The sequence below is a fragment of the Artemia franciscana genome, chromosome 4 (assembly GCF_032884065.1).
Source record: "Artemia franciscana chromosome 4, ASM3288406v1, whole genome shotgun sequence".
NCBI classification, from domain to species: Eukaryota; Metazoa; Arthropoda; class Branchiopoda; order Anostraca; family Artemiidae; genus Artemia; species Artemia franciscana.
This window is the reverse complement of record NC_088866.1, coordinates 25145150-25165467: the sequence shown is the minus strand read 5'-3', so window position 1 is coordinate 25165467 and position 20318 is coordinate 25145150. Positions and strand designations below refer to the sequence as shown.

The 20318-nt window shown below is 35.8% G+C and overlaps 1 protein-coding gene across 1 annotated transcript in view; it reads right to left on the bottom strand.

Moving 5' to 3' along the window:
- LOC136025731 (phosphatidylinositol 4-kinase alpha-like) overlaps positions 1-20318 on the bottom strand; it is a 68637-nt gene that overhangs the window by 24596 nt on the left and 23723 nt on the right. The window contains exons 5-9 of the mRNA XM_065701717.1: positions 19109-19274; positions 16850-17050; positions 11406-11780; positions 7354-7634; positions 4923-5155 (exon numbers count right to left, since the gene is read on the bottom strand). Coding sequence (XP_065557789.1) covers positions 4923-5155; positions 7354-7634; positions 11406-11780; positions 16850-17050; positions 19109-19274 — 1256 coding nt within the window. The remainder of the gene's footprint in view (positions 1-4922; positions 5156-7353; positions 7635-11405; positions 11781-16849; positions 17051-19108; positions 19275-20318) is intronic.

The window sequence follows — 20318 nt, the reverse complement described above, 5'->3', positions numbered from 1 at the left end:
AATTCGTTGGAGACTGAATATCATAATACTAAAGCGACATCTGAAAATCCCCAAAGCACAAACTAGATCAAAATAAAACAATTTTTGCCCCTTGAACTCATTTAGGTTTATTCATACCCAAAAACCAACTAAAAACGTAAAAAATAGCCTAAAAACACAAATAAAACCTAAAACACCTTAAAACATAGCTAAAATTCCGTTGGATTTTTCAAGATAAAACAGTTTTTGCCATCTGGACCCATCTTAGGTTATTGATAACTACAAACCCAAGAAAATAACCTAAGAACATAACTGAAGCCTAGTCAACTAAATCAACTAAACCAATCAATCTAATCAACCTAATCAATCTAATCATCTAATCAACTAAAGAGATAAAAAAATAACCCTAAAAACATAACAAAAACCTAAAAAAAAACTATAGACATAGCTATAATTCCCTAAGATTTTTTAAAAATTGAACAATTTTTGCTCCCCTGGACCCACCTTAGGTTTATTCATATCTAAAAGCCAACTAAAACCTAAAAAAATTGTCTAACAGAATAACTAAAAACTAAAAACATTGCTAAACCTAGAAATCCTGAAAACATACCTATAATTCTCTGAGATTTTCAAAATGAAACAGTTTTTGCCATCAAATAAAACCATCTTAGCTTTATTCAAAACCAACTAAAAAAAAAAAAAAAAAAAAAAAAAAGCCTTCAACATAGCTAAAACCTAAAAACACACCCAAATTTCCTAAGAATTTTCTTTTGCGTTATTCAAAATTATGAAGTTTTTAGGGCAATACCACATTTTTGTTAGTGTTGTTTCGTTGAATTGTGAAAATAATTAAGCAACATTAATCAATTAAATTTGAAAACCCCTTTTTGTCCATAAAAATTTAACCATTAACAATTTGTTGATCCCAAAGACAACTAGACCTTCAAAATAAAGTTATACCCTTTTCAGCTCTTTGTTTCCATAAATTTTTAGCTTATTTTTTGATAAATTTACACGTGTTTCTTTTTAACAAGAGCTAAGAGCTCATATGGCACTTGTGACGAGACAAGAAGAGCTAAGAGCCAAGAGATCATATGGTATGAGCTCTAGCAACTTTTTATGAAACAATAGATTGAATTAAAAGGATAATAAGAGGCTTAATGCCGGTCAGGATTAAAAAAAAGAGCTCTGAGTCACGATGTCCTTCTAAATATCAAAATTCATTAAGATCCGATCACCCACTCGTATGTTATAAATACCTAATTTTTTCTAATTTTTCCTCTCCCTTTAGCCCCCCAGATGGTCGAATCTGGGAAAAAGACTTTATCAAGTCAATTTGTGCAGCTCCCTGACAAGCCTACCAATTTTCATCGTCCTAGCACGTCCAGAAGCACCAAACTCGCCAAATCACTGAACCCCTCCCCCCCAACTCCCCTAAAGAGAGCGAATCTAGTATGGATCCGTTAATCACGTATCAAGGACATTTGCTTATTCTATCCACCAAGCGTCATCCCGATTCCTCCACTCCAAGTGTTTTCCAAGATTTCCCCCTCCAACTCCCCCAAATGTCAAAAGATCTGGTCAGAATTTGAAATAAGAACTCTGAGACATGAATTTCATTAAGATCCGATCACCAATTCGTAAAATAAAAATACCCCATTTTTCACGTTTTCCAAGAATTCCGGTTTCCCCTCCAACTCCCCCCAATGTCACAGGATCTGGTCGGAATTTAAAATTAGAGCTTTAAAGTGCAAGAACTATCTAAATATCAAATTAATTCATTAAGATCTGGTCCCCCTTTCGTAAGTTACAAATACCTCAATTTTCAAAATTAACCCCCCCCCCAACTCCACCAAAGAGAGCAGATCCGGTCCGATTATGTCAGTCACGTGTCTTAGACAGGTTTTTATTCTTTCCATCCAGTTTCATCCTTATCTCACCGCTTTAAGTGTTTTCTAAGATTTCCAGTTCCCCTCAACTGCCCCCCCCCAATTACGCTGGATCCAGTTGAGATTTAAAATAAGAGATCTGAGTCACGAGGTCCTTCTAAATATAAGTTTCATGAAGATCCGATCACTCCTTCGTAAGTTAAAAATACGTCATTTTTTCTAATTTTTCAGAATTAACTCCCCCCCTCAATAGAGCAGATCCTTTACAATTATGTAAATCACATATCTAAGACTTCTGCTTATTTTTCCCACTAAGTTTCATCCCGATCCCTCCAATCTAAACGTTTTCCATGATTTTAGGTCCCTCCACCCCAAACTCCCCCCAAAGTTACCAGATCCGGTCGGGACTTAAAATAAGAGCTTCGAGACACGATATCCTTCTAAATATCAAATTTCATTGAGATCCAATCACCCGTTCGTAAGATAAAAAACCTCATTTTTTCTAATTTTTCAGAATCAACCCCCCCCCCTCCCCCAACTAACCCAAAGAGAGCGGATCCGTTCCAGTTATGTCAATCATGTATCTAGGACTTCTGCTTATTTTTCCCACCAAGTTTCATCCCGATCCCTCCACTCTAAGTGTTTTCCCAGTTTTAGGTTTCCCCCTCCCAACTCCTTATGTCACCAAATCTGTTCGGGATTTAAAATAAGAGCTCTGAGACATGATATCCTTCTAAATATCAAATTTCATTGTGATCCAACCACCGTTCGTAATTTAAAAATAACTCATTTTTTCTAGTTTCTCAGAATCAACCCCCCCCCCCAACTACCCCAAAGAGATCGGATCCGTTCTGGTTATGTCAATCATGTATCAAAGACTTGTGCTTGTTTTTCCCACCAAGTTTTATCCCGATCCCTCCACTCTAAGTGTTTTCCAAGTTTTAGGTTTCCCCCTCCCAACGCCCCCCCCCCCAATGTCACCAGATCTGGTCAAGATTTAAAATAAGAGCTATGAGACACGATTTCCTTCTAAATATCAAATTTCATTGAGATCCGATCACCCATTCGTAAGTTAAAAATACCTCATTTTTTCTATTAATCCCCCCCCCAACTACCCCAAAGAGAACGGATCCCTTCCGGTTATGTCAATCATGTATCTAGGACTTGTGCTTATTTTTCCCACCAAGTTTCATCCCGATCCCTCCAATCTAAGTGTTTTCCAAGTTTTAGGTTTCCCCCTCCCCTCCCCCCTCGATGTCACCAGATCTGTTCGGGATTTAAAATAAGAGCTCTGAGACACGACATCCTTCTAAATATCAAATTTCATTGAGATCCGATCACCCGTTCGTCAGTTAAAAATACCTCATTTTTTATAATTTTTCAGAATTAACCCCCCCCCCCCCCCAACTACCCCAAAGAGAGCGGATCCGTCTCAGTTATTTCAATCATGTATCTAGGACTAGAGCTCATTTTTACCACCAAGTTTCATCCCGATCCCTCCACTCTAAGTGTTTTCCAAGATTTTAGGTTTCCTCTTCCCAACTCCCCTCCCCAATGTCACCTGATCCGGTTGGGATCTAAAATAACAGCTCTGAGACACGATATTTTTCCAAAAATCAAATTTCAATGAGATCTGATCAACCGTTCATAAGTTAAAAATATTTCATTTTTTCTATTTTTCCGAATTAACGGGCCCCCCACTCCCCCCAGATGGTCAAATCGGAAAAACGACTATTTCTAATTTAATCTGGTCCGGTCCCTGATACGCCTGCCAAATTTCATCGTCCTAGCTTACCTGGAAGTGCCTAAAGTAGCAAAACCGGGACCGACAGAATTTGCGATCGCTATATGTCACTTGGTTAATACCAAGTGCCATAAAAATTTTGCACCCCATAATGCCAAAACTGCAAAATTTTACATGGCGAATTGTTTAGTTAAAAATTGATTTCCAAATTTATCCTACTTTTTTTAAATATATATTGAAATTTGAACAAATTAAGAATATCTAGAGGTTTAAAATAATGAATGATAGGACGACATCTGAGATATGATTCTATTAATGAGTAATAGTGCATTATAAGGACTGGAAAAGAAAACAATTTTATCCGATGCAAGCAACCTAAACTTTGGGCTAGGTTTAAATGTGCAAGATCATGGTGACTGCAAAAAGACGAAACTCTTCATGAATATCACTCAAATACATAGAAATATCGGCTCTTTTAACTCTATTACAAGAAATAACTAGACTCATGAATTCTACTAATGTCACAAAACTATGAATTGTGTCTTGCAGAAATTGAAGATTAAAATCAAATTACGAGAAAACAACACTGGATTGCAGAATCGATTTCAGCCACTGTACTGTAAATCATTAATAAAGAAGTTGTAATCATGCAAACAAATACAAAATCAAATTATGCAAATAGATATTAAATTATGGTTCAAGTACAAGAAAGCTCAGAAGTTACCCCCCCCCCTTCAACAAAAATAGCCCCTCTTGGCCTTCTCGTGTATAAAACAAACTTGCGCTAGTCACAGACAATGATATCAAGTACCCGACCATATATAGCATCAATAATTGTAAAAACATATCTGAGGCCCCCTTCTCCCTAAACCTCCAAAAAACTTATTCGCCCCTGGCAGCCTAATTGATCCCCCCATTTAGGAATGACTATCGAATAAACAAAGAGACACTTGTAAAGCATAGATGATACTAGAATATAGGTCTAAGAAACTTAGCATCATATTCATTGAAATCATTGAATGGACACTTGGGGTCTCGAAATGCTGTTCCAGAAACTCCATCCCATATCCCCTTAAATTCTGACCGCACTAAAGACAGAGCTGTAATGAACTAAACGAAAAAATATACTATTTCGCTAATAGTTACCTCTCCAGTACTAGCTTTGACATGTTCCATGTTTGAAAGCATGGCTCGTCAGAGTTTCAGAACTGAAGTCCCCTCCCCCTAGTGAAATTTTTGCTGCTTTCACCTTCAGATATATAGCAACGGCTAAAAAAAAATTAATTGTCCGGTATTACTAATGAACTCACCACCAGCAACGCTAGCTTTGACATGTTTTTTGTCTGAGTGCATAGCTTGCCAGAATTTCAGAAGTGAAATTGTATCTTCTAAAAGTTTCTGCTCCTTTTGCGTGGGGCATTTCACTGGGCCAGCGAAATAGTCCAAACAGGTTTGATAAATCCTTTCACGAAGAACATTTTTATTTACTGATTTTGGGAGGAGATCGTCCATCTGCAGCAAACTAAGTCCACAGTGTAGCAATCTGAAAGTTTAATATTTTATTAGCTTGCCAAAAAGATTGCCGGACAAGACAAGCGTTAAAAATAAATCGTATTGTATACACTTCTGAGTGGACTGGAGAAAAAAAATATTTTGCCCGGTTCTCCTAAACACAGAATTATGCGCCCTCCCCTAAAATGGGAAAAAAATCTTGAAAGTTTCAACTTAATCCTCCGGTCATAAGATAAAAAATATATACTCTCTTGTGAATGTTAGTAAACCAGTTGGACAAAAATATTTTGATCAAGACCAAAGATCCCCGAAGAGGATCTATGGCCAACAGCGCTCATAATGGATATGTGCTGTTGCTACCTTATGGGCGGCAGTAGGCACGGAAGACCGAAGTCTAAGGAAGTAAGTATTTAATTAGTAACAAATTACAATGAGTTATAGTTTATTGATTAATTAGTTTTTTTAATAATTAAAAGTTCAATCGACATATTTGATGTTATTACTACTGCTACTAATTCTACACAATCCAAAATACGAATATTGTTTCCTATCTTATCCAAATAAGAAGAATGGCCAGGAGCCTCTGTGTCACCATACGTTCGTGTCTCTTAACAGGTGCTCACCCCATTGGGTCAGGCAACGACAGATTATTTTGGAATATTTATGTTACTACAAATTCTATTGTGCAATATTGTTACCGTCAACAGCTAAACAATTTCACTTCAATCCAATTTCAATATTCAGTAGTTTTTTTTTCACTGTTACTGATGAAAGGGCGTCTTCCATTCAAGTTTTTTCTTTAAAGGTTTGTATTTTTTTTATAATCCTAAGGTCTTTTAATTAAAAATTCTATTATTATTATTTGTGCACTTTTCTGCAACGCATTTTTCTGTTTTCTGTTTTTTTTTTAAGATCCATCTCCTTTTTTATTCCCTCTCCTACATTTTCTCATTTTGTACTGTCTTTACCTACCTATTGTAACTGACTTTTATAGGAAAGAGTCCTGTTAAATTTAATAAACTTCGACAAAAAAAAAAAAAAAAAAAAAAAAAAAAAAAAAAAAAAAAAAAAAAAAAAAAAAAAAAAAAAAAAAAAAAAAAAAAATTATACTGTCACCTCGGTAACGTTGTTAACCTGTAATCTCAGCCGCGTTAAAGACAATGTAATTGCAATTTCAGGAATAAATCGTGTTTTGTTGCGTGTATTTTCCCCTTCAGGTACTATAAACTATATATATATATAAATTACATTTATCCACGTTTTTAAAAAGTAGATTTTTTTTGTCCTAGGCTATTTAGCCACGTAAAAAATTTGTCATTGTAGTTTTTACTCCTGAATAAATGTATCTATCCACGTATTCATACATCCATCGTCATATCAACATCATGATTAAAATTCAACTATAATTAAAAAAATATATGATGGTAAAATTAATAACTAATGAATCCATTTTATCTCCGCTCTTTCAGGTTTCATATACTTTTCTGACCATCTCCTACATGCAAAACAAAGCGAAATTCAACACTTCCGTAGCAGGGGTTTCGTGTCCTCCAATTAAAAAAACACGCCTTCATTTGGGCATATATCTTCAGTTGGGTCCACATTTCTTCTGGATAAGAACTATGGAGTCTGACATCCAAGAGCGCATTCAGAATTTTCTTCGAGGAGAAGGAGAGGGGGGGGGGTTGTTTACAAAAAAAGAACTTTATGGAACGCACTTCAAATTTGTTCATATGCATTGTTGTTACTTTTTTATGACTCGCAAAACAATTTCCAGGAGGGGAAGGCTCAAACCCGGTACCCCCCGCAGAATGCAGTAGTGTTCACATCCCTGATTTATTTTCATAAATGAGAGCATTCGGTTGCTAGTTCTCTTTTTTAATATTTGATTTATTTCTTATTTGTTTTCCTTTTCGGGCCATGGAGCCCACTGGAAGATAAATTATTTATTTTCATGTTATTTGTTGTTGTGCATTTATTGTTGATAAAAAACGTGAATTAGTTCACTAGCTTGGTATTCTTTTTTGAACAGGAATTCAAAAGATTTCACTTCTTTTCAAATAAATTCTAGATGAACATTTTCGAGAATTTCGTTTTCAATACAATATACCATTTAGATAACATATAATGACGCCACTCGGTTCGTCATGCTGGACATAATTTTCCACTTTCTATCAGAACTTGACCTTAATGTATATTGGTTTTAAACAGCCAGGCTACCTAACTTACCTAAACCGAACTCCACAAGCAGCAGGATGCCTGCTTATATGATTCCGTCTTTCACCAATATCAAGCGGTAAGCAGCCATGCAGCATCATGGCGAAGAGTTCAATATGATCTTGACTTGAGTATTTTGCCACTTCTATTCTTTCAAGAAAGAAACGGATCCAAAGATCATGAGCAGCAACATTAGGCGGTTTTGGCTCGAGGATACTGTCTTCATCTGCAGCTAATGGACTATCTTCAGGTACATCGAGGGAAAAGAGACCCATCTTCCGTTCAACAGTTGCCTGCAAAAAGTAAAAATTAATACCTCGTGTTTTATATGAAAGAAATTTCTAGGGCTACTTTCTAACCTCGTGTTTTATATGAAAGGGCTATAATGCTCTTTCTAGAGCTACTTTCTCAGAATATAATGAAAGAAAACTTAAGCTGGCTAGGCCACGTTTTAGATGACATATTATGCTTTTTGGCCATTCATCTGGGGTCAAAATGAAAAGAACTTCGCCCCTGAATAGATTGGAAGGAGGTCATAAAGAAGGATTTAATCTTCAAATACATCAAGAATTATAAACCAAAAGTCAGTTTTTTGGTAACTGGGTTGAGTCTCATTGAATCGAAAGTTGAGGAAGCAGCTTATAAGGAAAATAAATAAAGTGATTTCGACAGAATGATAGTTTCTCATATGGTACTATATTTCTATGTTTCCAACGACTATTAATAAAGCTGCAACTATTCCTTTACGCGTAGGAGGCTGCGACGTAACCTGGGCCAAATCATAACTAAGGCCCATTTTTACTTTTATTTTCTTTTTGCCTGTATCAAACAATTCGTGGTAACGAACTGTAAGTATGGAGCGAACTGGTTCAATAGTAATCGAAATACAAATAGATACACCAAAAGAATCGGATTTTTTTGCTGATTTCGAATATACAAGTTTCATTAAATTTAGTATTACAAATAAAAAGTTAAGAGTCTAAGAAAATTTGCCATATCTTCGAAAAAAAGGGTAAACAACCCTAAAAGTCAGAGAATCTTAATGAAAATCACAACATAAAATTCACCAATCAGAGGACCATACTGTATAGGTTTCAAGCTCCTATCTGCAAAAATATGGAATCTTCTATTTTTTGCCAGAAGAAAGATTACGGATGCGTGTTTTTTTTCACGGGTAATCATATCGACTCAGGGGTCCTAGAATATCGCAAGCGGGCTCACTCAAACGGAAAGGAACAGTTCTAGTGTCCTTTTCAAGTGATCAAAAATTGGAAGGCAATTAGTCCCTCTCCCACACTCAATTCTTCCCAAAGTCACCCGTCCAACATTTTGAGATGGCCATTTTGTTCAGCATAGTCGAAAAATCTAATAACTATGTCTTTGAGGATGACTTAATCCCCTACAGTCCCCGGGAATTGGGTTACAAGTTATGAATTTTGCCCGTTGTTTACATATAGCATTTGTTATTGGGAAGTATACAGACATTTTCAGGGGGGATTTTTTCTGATAGAGGGGAGACGAGGAGAGGGGGTTACATTGGAGGAATCTTTCCATGGAAGAATTATTCATGGGGGAAGGGAATTTTCCATGAAGGGGGCGCCAAATTTCCCAGCATTAATTAAAAAACGAGTAGAAATTAAATGAAAAAAGTTTTTCAACTGAAAGCTAAAGTTAAGATTTGTTTCCAATTCTTTAAGAATGAACTCTGAATCACAAAGGTCGTTTAATTAGAATAAAGAGCTCTTTTGAAAGTACTTAAGAAAAACGTTAGCGTAAAGAGTGGGGTATTGATGAGGGGGCAAACCCCCTCATATGTGAAGTGATTTATGTTCGTGTAAGTTTTAATGTTACTCCTCCCTTTCAGTTGAAACAACTTGTTTTTTTTTAAATCTAATTTAGTGAAAATACCTGAAAATTTGTCGTCCACTAGAAGTTTCTAAGATTGCTTATTTCTAGAAACATTTTTCACAGTTGACAGCTTTCTTCTTGTTTTTTGTTTTTGACCTGGTTAAAAAATCAGAGCTCGAATTTTGTTCAAATCACGATTATAATTTACCAAGCCTTGTACAATCTAATTGCTAGGAGGTAGAGCGGAAAATGACAAATTGCCAGAAGCATTACGCTAGAAAAGTGGAAGTTGATAGTTACATTTGTAATAAAACGGGAAACTAATCATTGTTGATATCCTGAAACCCAAAAAACAAAAATATAAAGTTACAAAAGCCAAACCTTTAATTTTTTCTTAAGAGAATCTATTGTTCTTCAACATTTTACACATGGGTGCGCTGTTTAATTTATGGAATTTCATTGGGCACTAGGATTAGCTGGGTTGGCCTCAAGAGGCTCGATGCTGTAGTGAGTTGTTAGTAGTAGTAGGAGCAGTAAAAAAATCTCATCTTTTCACAATGCAGAGACTAAGGAAACTAAACTTTAGGTTCACCAGAAAATACAAGGATAAAGCTCCACTATCGCTGATGGCACATATGACGTCATATCGAGGTTTCAGTTGATAGGTCTTTTTGCAGGGACATGTAGCATCCCACTGCCTCAGATCCCTAGGAAAATGAAAATTTCATTTTTTCCGATTGCAATTTTCATTTATTCTAAAACCACGAAAGACAGTTCCAAGCAGTAACGGCGAGGGTTCTCATTTACCCCAGGGTAAACCTGTAGCTGAGATTCTATAGCATATCTCTCATCCCAAAGTCAATTATAAGATCGTAAAGTCGTCTGAATTTAATGTCAGATTTTTATTGGTTTGCTTGTGAAAATCATAATTCTAGCCTGTTCCCCTGCATTAACACAGCCGCTATCCAGTTTTTAATGCTTTATAGTCCAGAATCTAAGAGTAGTGGGTACCTAAGGATCGACGTTAGTGAGACACCATCGGGGAGAGAGGAGACCCCTCTTTCCTTGAGCAATCCCCTGGAACATATAGGAATTGATGCCTCTTTTTATGTTAACAAACACACATTTGTCATCGAATGAATAGATACTGTACATAAAGCTAATGACAACGCAAGATGCAGGTTACTCAACTCGGCCAGAGAAAGATCAGGTGCGTAATCTTAGAAGCTATGCACAAATTTTGAGGAACAAGTGAGTTAAAAAAAATTTGCATGGACAAATAATCAGTCTTTATTATTCAAATTACCCCGTGGTAATACAGTTGATTGATACTCTGCTTGACACCATGGAGTCTGGGGTTCAATTCCAGCTGCCATAAGGTTGTGTGACAAGCTGATACCTATCTCTTTAATAAAAGAAACACCAACTATAATGCCGATTCGATGCCTTATGCACCAGCAATTGCTCTGGAGGATCTTTATCATCATTTCATTCTTTATGATTCAAATTGTAGCTTTGAACAAGTTTCTTGTAGTTTTGGGAGATGGATCCTTATTTTCAAGGCATATTTTCATAGACATTGAGCCTTCCCAGTCATGATAATATGCCAACACAGTATTGCCAGGTAAGGCTGGTATCTACCAAATAAGATCAGTGGTGCACTCAAAAAATAATTACGGGGGGTAAGGAGCTGACCAGGGGTCCCTGTGGCAACCTATGAAAAACGTAAAAAATTTCTTAGAAAAAACGGTATTTCAAGGCATTACTTTAAGTTTATTTTAGCTCTTCGAATGCCAGTTTTGAGTAAGGAATAAGGAATGAATGATAAAACCAAGCAGATTATACAAGATTTAGAAACAGAATGTAGTTTTATATTGAGGGGGGCTATAGCCCTTTTAGCCCAACACACACCCCCCTCCCGCGGGTGCGCGTCTGAATAGGATAGTGTGGATCCAATTCGGTTCAGTGGAATTCGTAGAAGTTAAATATATTTAATTAAGTAAATAAATTGCCTAATTGAGTGAAAATTGAAAAAAAAAAAATAGCACAGTTTAAAGGAAACTGACAAAAATTAGCCAATTCGGACTAGTATGAATCAAGAAAACCAGGCAAGATATTTTGGGCGGATTTTTTTTTCAACACTTTGGGCATCAAATTCGAACTTTATTTGCCCAATTTTCCAGAACAAGCTAAATTGTGGTATCAATTCACCTCACCTTCCAAGCCAAAAGTATTTCTTCCAGTAGTAAGAACTCCAAGTCTTGTCTGGCTGACAAAATCCAATTCCAGCAGTCAATTGCCACCTTCATTGGAACCTCTTCAAAAAAATCAACTGGTACAGAACCAATTATCTTTAGTAAGTGTCTATCAATCTTGTCCAGTTTGATAGCCAAAGCAGTAGCCAACCAATAAGCTTCTTTCATAGCCACAACATTTCTGGATTTTACGGCAACTAATAAGTCAGCCACAATTTTCTGACGATTTACATCGCCATGCACTTCACCAGAGAACCTACTTCGTTGATTTGTTCCATCCAAGAAACGAGAAACGTCATTCTTCACTCGGTAACTTCGTTTCTCAGTAGAGGGCACCTGCAAATGAAGAAGATGAAGAAAATCCCTATTCTAAATAGCCTATTCTATACATTTAGGTTTTATCTAACCTTTCAAAGAAGAATACCAATATGCTACATTTTAGATTAAATATTTGGGTACTATTAAAAGAAACTTAAGTGCATTCAAACAATTGAAAACGTTTTTTTTTTTTGCTAAAATATTCATAAATCAGAGGAGGGTCGGGGTTCAAACTCTACTGGGTTCAGTATTGACGCGAGGAATAGAAAAAGTATTTGGACATAGAGTATTTTAACCAAAAGAAAGGGTAACTTTATAGTCAGGAGCCATAACTTGTTGTCTTAACTGGTTGTGGGTTTGGTGTTGACGCTAGGAATAGAACAGTCCACCAAAATATTTGGGACTTGAGTACTGTAACCAAAAGAAAGGGTAACTTCGTAGCTGTGTTGCTAAACTTAGTAAAAAATTTACTAAAATTAGTAAAAACAGACCCAAGTTAGTAAATTTAGCAATTCGAGGTCAAATTTGATAAATTTTTGAATATTTTTTTAATTTAGTAAGTTTTTTTTTTAGTAAATTTGCCAACAATAAGAAAAAAACTTATTGATTTTTGTGCCAAGTTTCTTTCTGTTGAACAGAAATTGAACATGTTTCTCTGTCTGAATTAATATTTTTTCCTTCTATGGCTTCAGTTTCAGTCCCTTCCACCTCTTCATCAACATCAGTATAGCGCATGAAGCTTTAAAAATCTGAACTGCGGATACAACCAACAAATTAAGTTTTTATTGAGGAACCAATTCTGCAATCAGTAGTTTATTTTTAATGGCAGATATTAATACAATGACAAATGTGTTAAAACACAAAGGTGCATGGTTAGTTTTTGCTCAAAAGTGGTGAAAAACTGAATAAAAAAGGATGTAGAGCACCTACTGGTGTGGTAAATCCTCACGAGGTAGAAAAAAGTGACCCATGAGGTGTTTTGTGTTTTTCCATACGGGTGGACAGAAACCACAAACTATTGAATCCCCCAGACAAATTTTAACTGTTTTTTCTAATGACTGTTTCCTCCCAATGGAGGTAAAACATGCACAAGGCCTGTTGCTGTGACGTGCATGGAAAATTGGTTCAAACATAGGGAATCAAGATAGCCTATAGTCCTGGTACCAATTGACAAAACACGCTTATTTTCAGGTCTTCTGTCATCATGACACATCGTTTATGCAATCTGAAAGCAGTTTCCAGTCATATTGAGCCCGCTGATTGCGATTACACCCAGGAATAAATAACTCCAAGGAGTGCTTGACCCTTAAAAATGACTTAAAAGGTTCGACAATCCTACCTCGAGTTTCCAATGCTACTGTTATATGGCTCGTGCAAGGCATGCAATTTTAAGAAGAAAAAGAAATTATTTACAATAAATAATAAGTTTTTAACTTGTTGCCAATTTTTTTTTTATTAGAAACAATTATTATATACACAAAGAACAGGTGCCTCACCTGTTTACCTGAGCCTGTTCTAGTCACTCCTTGGCTCTGTGCTCTTGTCACGCTTCAAAACTCTAACATGAAAGCGTGGAATACTTTATTAGAGACCTATGTGAACTACATTAGTTTTAGTCCAAAACCGGTTAAAGAGTATAAACAGTTTCAAGAGTTTACAAATATTGTCAAACACAGGATGCTGTACATCAGTGTAACACGATGGCTGTCTCTTAAAGCACTGGTTTACAGGATTTTAGATCAGTGGAGTACCTTAGTTCTGATCCAGGGTGATCATTCTAACAACGCTGACACTGATAGGGCTTGTTGGGAGAAGTCATGGCCGATTTGCCGTTTCATGAACAATCCCTTCTATAAAGCATATCTTTGTTTTCTGTCTTTCACGCTGAAGAAGATCCATGAGCTCAACCTGGAATTTCAGAGCAGAGCAGTTCACGTTCAAAGTATTCTTAGGACCAGAACTACATTTACCTCGCTATTCAAATGCTTTATGAAGCCCAGTGTGATAGAAAGGTCTGCACATGAGGAGGTTTTGAACTCTCTCTGGAGGATCAGACACTCCAGAGTATAGCTTTTCCTCCGAGCGAATTGAAACTCAGGCCAAACACTGGGTGTCATTTGTTACAGCCGTTTTCTGTTGAAGCTTGCAGAATTCCGAAAAAATTGCAGGTCATATTGCGTAGAACCCTGCAGGCAGATCAACAAGAGGTTCGACAGCGAAGACAAGCACTCAAGAACCTCGAGTGCATCGATCCTGCCGTTACTTTGAGTGGTTCAGTCAAAACACTGGTACCACTCATTGTTCGATTTCCAAATTGGTTGGAGAGCGCTGATAGGAAAATAGAGGGAAAAGAGACATTCTTGATGTACAATGGTCAGAATTAGAGTATAGGACTGACTTTGTGGAAAATAGACTTAATGACATTTTTGAACCTGATTCTGGAAAAATCGTCGCTTGATGAAAGATAATACAGGGGGAAACCGATGTTTGGCCATCTTTTCGAATTTTTCTAGCAGCTGTGCTTTCTCCCCATTCGTCTCCTGAGTAATAACGGCAGTTCTCAGTTTCGTCAATCATGAAGATAACGTTTGGAACAGGCTAATGACGGAAGCTGATGCTGTGAGAAATTTCAAATGGAGTAGTGACTTGGCCCATACCGCCGCAGTTAGTGTCAAGAATCTCAAAGTGGAGACAAATTTTGTCTTGGCGGCAGTTTCTTGTTTGTCAGGCAGCAAAAACTATCAATAGCAATAAACTGCAGTCTACTCAGATAGTAAATCACTGTGAAATTTACTGAGTTACACATAGCAACAGAAGGATCGATGCATTTAAGGTTCTTGAGTGCTTCATCAGTACCAGGACAGCATCCCGTAAGGAGATGGCAACAAAAAGGCGTCAAGTACAGACAAGGCCTACTAGGCGGTAGAATCTTTCCGGTAGAATACTATCCGTTTCTGGTAGAATCTTTTCTTCCAACAAAATACTGTAAGAGTGGTGAGACAACTGTTGCCCTTTTGAATTCACTTCTTGCAGGCGCAAACGGACAACTGCTGTCCGACTCAGCCAAATCAGCAAAAAGTGTTATGAACAAACAGGAAAGTAGTTTATCGACTGGTAAAAATCAGAAGCAGGTTGTTGTTTCTCCTTCTCTGAATTTCGTGACCGATCCTAATCAAACGAAAACAGTCCAGTAACAGACTTATGAAGGAGTCATAAAAAGAGACCCTTCATGGTGGAGTTTGCTTCTCTATTGTGCAAGCCCACGCATACCCTCAACCAATCAGAGGTAGCTCCACGGTTTTTAAGGAAAAGAAATATTCCGCTCCCCGTAACTCCAACGAATCGATGTTGTCAGCCTATGCAGCGATACCTGTAGTCTTAATTATATAATAATAATAATAATAATAATAATAATAAAAAATTAGAGTGACAAGGGACAGCAGTAGGTTTATTTGCATGAAAATGAAAGAAAATAGAAATAGACAGAGAAAAAAGGAAAAAAGAAAAAAAGAAGAAAAGGGAAAAAGAATGCGAAAATCCTATTGATTATCATCCTATAGCATAGATCGATACTTGAAGGTGCGCGTGCAAACAGATACGATTTAGTAAATTTTCCCTCTCAGATTTAGTGAATTTTTCCAGGCCAGGGTGGCAACACTGCTTCGTAGCAACGAGTTGTAAGTTATTGATTTAGATAGTTATTTTTTAACACTAAACACTTAGTAGATTGTCATTCAATCTAATTTTTATTTTCAAATATTTTCATTCTTTTTTATGAAAATTTAAAACAATTGTATTATTTTCATCCTTTTTGAAGATAGTTTTCAAAAGCAAATAATTTACAGAAGCTTCTAGAGCTCAAACAATTACCAGAATATGCGAAAGTTCCACGCTAAACGAGCTGCGTTTTTTTTTCTTCCATAAAATTGTCCATCCTGAACTACGAACCACAAATGAAATTACAAAATCGAATAGAACATAACAAATGTGCTTTGTACATTAGAAGTAGAAGCACAAGATTCAGTTAAAAAAAATCCAAGAGGTTTATCTCCATTCTACATAAGCAGCCATGTATCAGATATGTGCCAATAAAAGAGCGGCTTCTCCTTTTACGCATTTTTTAACTGCTTGATTTTAAGTGTTATACTTTAATTTATCTTTCACATTATCAGCTGAATTACTTAAGGCTAATTCATAATGAAAGTTAGGCAACGCCAACGCTTAGCTAGTTCTGATATTCGGTTTAGCAATCATTTCTAAGACCTGGTAATTGTGGTGATGCTTCTAAATAAGATATGGGCAACGTTATCTACACTTTAATAATAGCTAATAACGATATTTTCTTTTCTTACTGATACGATGTTTATTTGTTTAAATTTGTCAGATTTAAAAATTTAAGAGAAGTTAATATTTCGACATGGCATTTTCAAATACAAAATCATAGTAATTATTTTTATGACAAATGTTGGTTGATTCTGCCATCTTTTTAAGCTCTAAGGTCTTCTAGAACATACCAAGTTCTTTTTGTTAGGTCTGAAAAATCTAGATTTTTAGCTAGTTATAAAACAGCATTGATTTCAAACAAATATAAGTCGAATTATAAAACCCTATTTGATTCATCCGCGAAATCTCAGCTAAAATCTAAGAAAGAATTATTGAAGATTGATCATTGACCCATGATAATGGCATATTAAAGTATATTGTGTCTGCAATTTTTATTTTAAGAAAGGAGGGCGCGATAAAATTGAATGATGGAATGATGATGGAATACACTATATTATATTTTTAAGCAATTTTTATTTGATGGGGGGAGAGGGCAAAGAAGAAAATAAAATATTTTTTATTGCGACTGTTATCCCTATGTGGCTTCCGAATTTTCTCCAGTCATCTTGCCACAAAACTACTATATAGAAGTACTTTGTAATTATTCTTCTTCCTCTGTATAAATTAACAGGAGCAACTAATTATTTTACTTTTATTTTAGTTTGATTTTATTATACCAATGGGAATTTTTTTTCGTTTTAAGTTTTTAAGTTTTTTTTCGTTTTCTTTCCCTGCTCCTCTGTTTAAGAACATAAGATACTCACAGGAATCGCTGAATCATAGGAGTTTTTGTATTCTTGGATGGCTTCTATAATAATAGAGAGACCACAGTGGTCATAGACAGAAGTGGAATTGCCACTCTCGAGCCAATACTGTTGAAGATGTGAACGAGTCGTGTTCGGTGCCCATCTTAAGGCTACCTTCAGAATGCCTTTGATACGATCGGCGTAATCATGAACAATATTCTGAAAGGAAAGAAGATGCAGGTTAAATCTTGAAAAATGAATATATCAATGTTCAGTGAGGCTTATAAAATTATTCAGGAGATTGCTAATAGGATCAATCTCATTGGCCGTGTGAAGTGCAGATGTTATCTTTTTTCGTCTTAACTAAAATGATATTTAAGTATATTCAACACGGTTTTTCACTTATCTTTGCTTGCAGGAACGAAAAAACTCTATAAACAATGCTTTCCTATCTAAACGACAAAATAAGCAAAAGAAGGGAGAGGGAGATAGAGAGAGAGAAAAAAACAGACAGAAAATGACAGAGAAGGAGAGAAAGGAAGAGAGAGAGAGAAAGAGAGAGAGAGAGAGAGAGAGAGAGAGAGAGAGAGAGAGAGAGAGAGAGAGAGAGAGAGAGAGAGAGAGAGAGAGAGAGCAGCTATAGCTTGCTTAGAACATGCTATAGAACGATTGTTAATCTCCATCTTGAGCTTGTGTTCGATAAATAAAGTATAATGCAGTAGATTGAGGTATGATCCCACCAAAAGAATCCTTAACAAGGTAGAAGAAAAATGCTCATTAACAGAACCGAAGCTACCGCAGCAGCTATTAGCAAATTAATTTTATATTTTTATTTTTTGTTTATTTTTTTACACCAAAAAAACTTTGTATGTTATTCAATACCTGATACCCGATATAATTTTTCTTATCTTATCGGCAGATGGCAATGAAACATTTCAAAAGTCAATCTCGCTGTGTTTAAAACATACCAGCTCCCCTCACTTATATACTAAAAACCAAACAGTTTGTATTGCCTACTGAATGATTTATCGTACGAAGAGTAGACGCTACGGCGAAGTTAGGATAGCAAATTTGATAGCAAAAATGAAATCTGTTTGTTTGAATTCATACTTACGCAACCATATATATTTAAAAAATATTCGGAAAAACTGAGAATCCAATCATTGATGAAATATGCCACCATTATTTTGTTGTCTTTAAGATCCAGAGATACGTCTCAAAAAAGAAGGATGTTTTTTTAACCTTGAAACGGTTAAATTTTACTAGGTGTTAAATTTAAAAGTATTTTCAGTGGATTACCATTCAGTAACAAATTTATCCGCTTATAGGGAACACAGGTACACTATTATTCATATAACAGAGACGCAAAGAGAAACATAGCGACTAACTTGTAAAAATATTGTGACTTATAAAGATATTATTCTTTTTTCTTGCTTAAAATTTTAAAAAGAAGAATTAATTATATGGAGCTGTTAGCCTTTGGTTCGTTTCACTGAATTAATGCTTAAAAATTCGCAGAGTAGAACCAATAAGCCTTGAAAGAGGCGGGATTATTTGTCTCCCCAGAAGCAATATTTCCTTAATTATGGAATTTCTGGCTTGGACTCGTTTTTACCGCCGAATTATGAAAAAGTAGTCCCTCTTGTTATGTTTGGTAAAATCATTCTGAGTAATCTATCTAAAAACAATAGCTCGTAGCTCATTTTTCCTGAAAAAAGCACCAATCTGGAGCTGAATCAAGGCCAGATAATAACGTGAACTTTCACAAATTAAACACTTAGGTGTGAAAAAAAAATTGTTCCCTCAGGACCGTGATACAACAAAAGAATCCACAAAAAATTTTCTAAACTACCATCGCTGGTTCCTTTTACCATAGTGAACTTGGGTTATTAAAACAAAAAATCTAGAAAATGGAACGAAAATGAACTGACACAAAATTCAGAGTATTTATAGTAATTAACTTTTGAAACCATTAACAAAACTTTTCAAAAAAATATATAAGTAGCATTGTTGAAACCTGAAACGACCATACATTTAAAAATAATCAGTCAAACTTTTTAATAGCAGAAACTGCTACTGTTAACAACTCACTGCAGCACCAAGCCGCCTGATGCCGACACAGCAGCACACGCTCCTGCTTCGTCCCGATCGATTCAAAGGTTCTCTGTTCTTAAAAGACGATTCGTTTTTCTAAACTAAGGGCATGGGTTAATATTCATTCATTAATCTATCTTAAAAGCAATGTTTACAAGTCAAAAGTATCCGAAGACTCTCTACCTCTCTACCATCCAATGTGTCAGGCAATAATATTGATTTCCGCATGCCAGGGACTTGAATCTTTGTAGGCCCTTCGTTGGGATCCAAATCCAAAGTTTTCGATAACATCTGAAGTATGTCTAGCATGGTTCTTAACACGTTGCCATTCCACAAAACTTGAGGAAACCTTAGAAAAATAAACATTATTCATTTCATTTTTCTAGGGGGAGGGGAGGTTTTCCAACAAATGCTTGGCATTTTGAAAATCAAAATATTTCATGGTATCTGAAGCATGTCTTGCCTAGTTCTCACAGAACATTTTCGCACATCTAAACGGGGGGGGGGGCTTAAAACTATAAACATCATTCCTTTCACTATGTCGTAGAAGCAATATTTTGGTCTGTCAGGTTTTTTCTTTTCTATTTTCCTAGTTCACTAATTCCAGCTCATTTCTGGCAAATGGTAAGGGTCTAACCTCCACGGTTTTTACGGAGGCAAGCAGGCACCATTCGCAAATCGAAATTGGACTTATATAGAAAATTATTTAATATATGCAACGATTACCTGGCCTGGCCTATTGTAAGCAATGATATTAGGAAGTTGTGTAGTTGCAAGGAGATCTGCTTTTGAATCAAAATATACAGATTTTTTTTTCCAACGTTGATTAATAATCCTTGATGAGCTGGCCATATGAGAAAAATTTGGTGACAAGAGAGGGATTTGTATGTAACTTTTGGCTATTATGCATTTGGAGCTTTGTTGAATATTATGCTTTCTGATAAGGAGTTGGCATATTGTTAACTTATTATTTGCTTTCGATGCATTTGAAGGCGCAAAACATTTGGTTTTATGTCAACTATTAAGAGGGAAGCATAAGTAAGAATACATTTCTCTCAGACCAGAACAAAATTTGCGCTTTACTGAAAACAAATACATCTTAAATGTTAAGATGTTAACCTTGTTAATGTTTATGTTAAACATTAACAAGGTTAATGTTAACCTTGTTAACTTAAATAAATAAAAATCAATAAGACCTTAATGAATAAATATCAGTATATGTATATTAAACTGACAATCCACGTTTTTTTTTTCAGTACAGTGCAGATTATGTTCTGGTCTCGAGAAGGCATGTGGGTTGTCAACCCTACTAATGCTAATTTCTGCTCGTCTTGAGTTTGACTCAATCATTTACTGTAATTTCTGTTCATTTATTTATTTTTTATTTTTATTT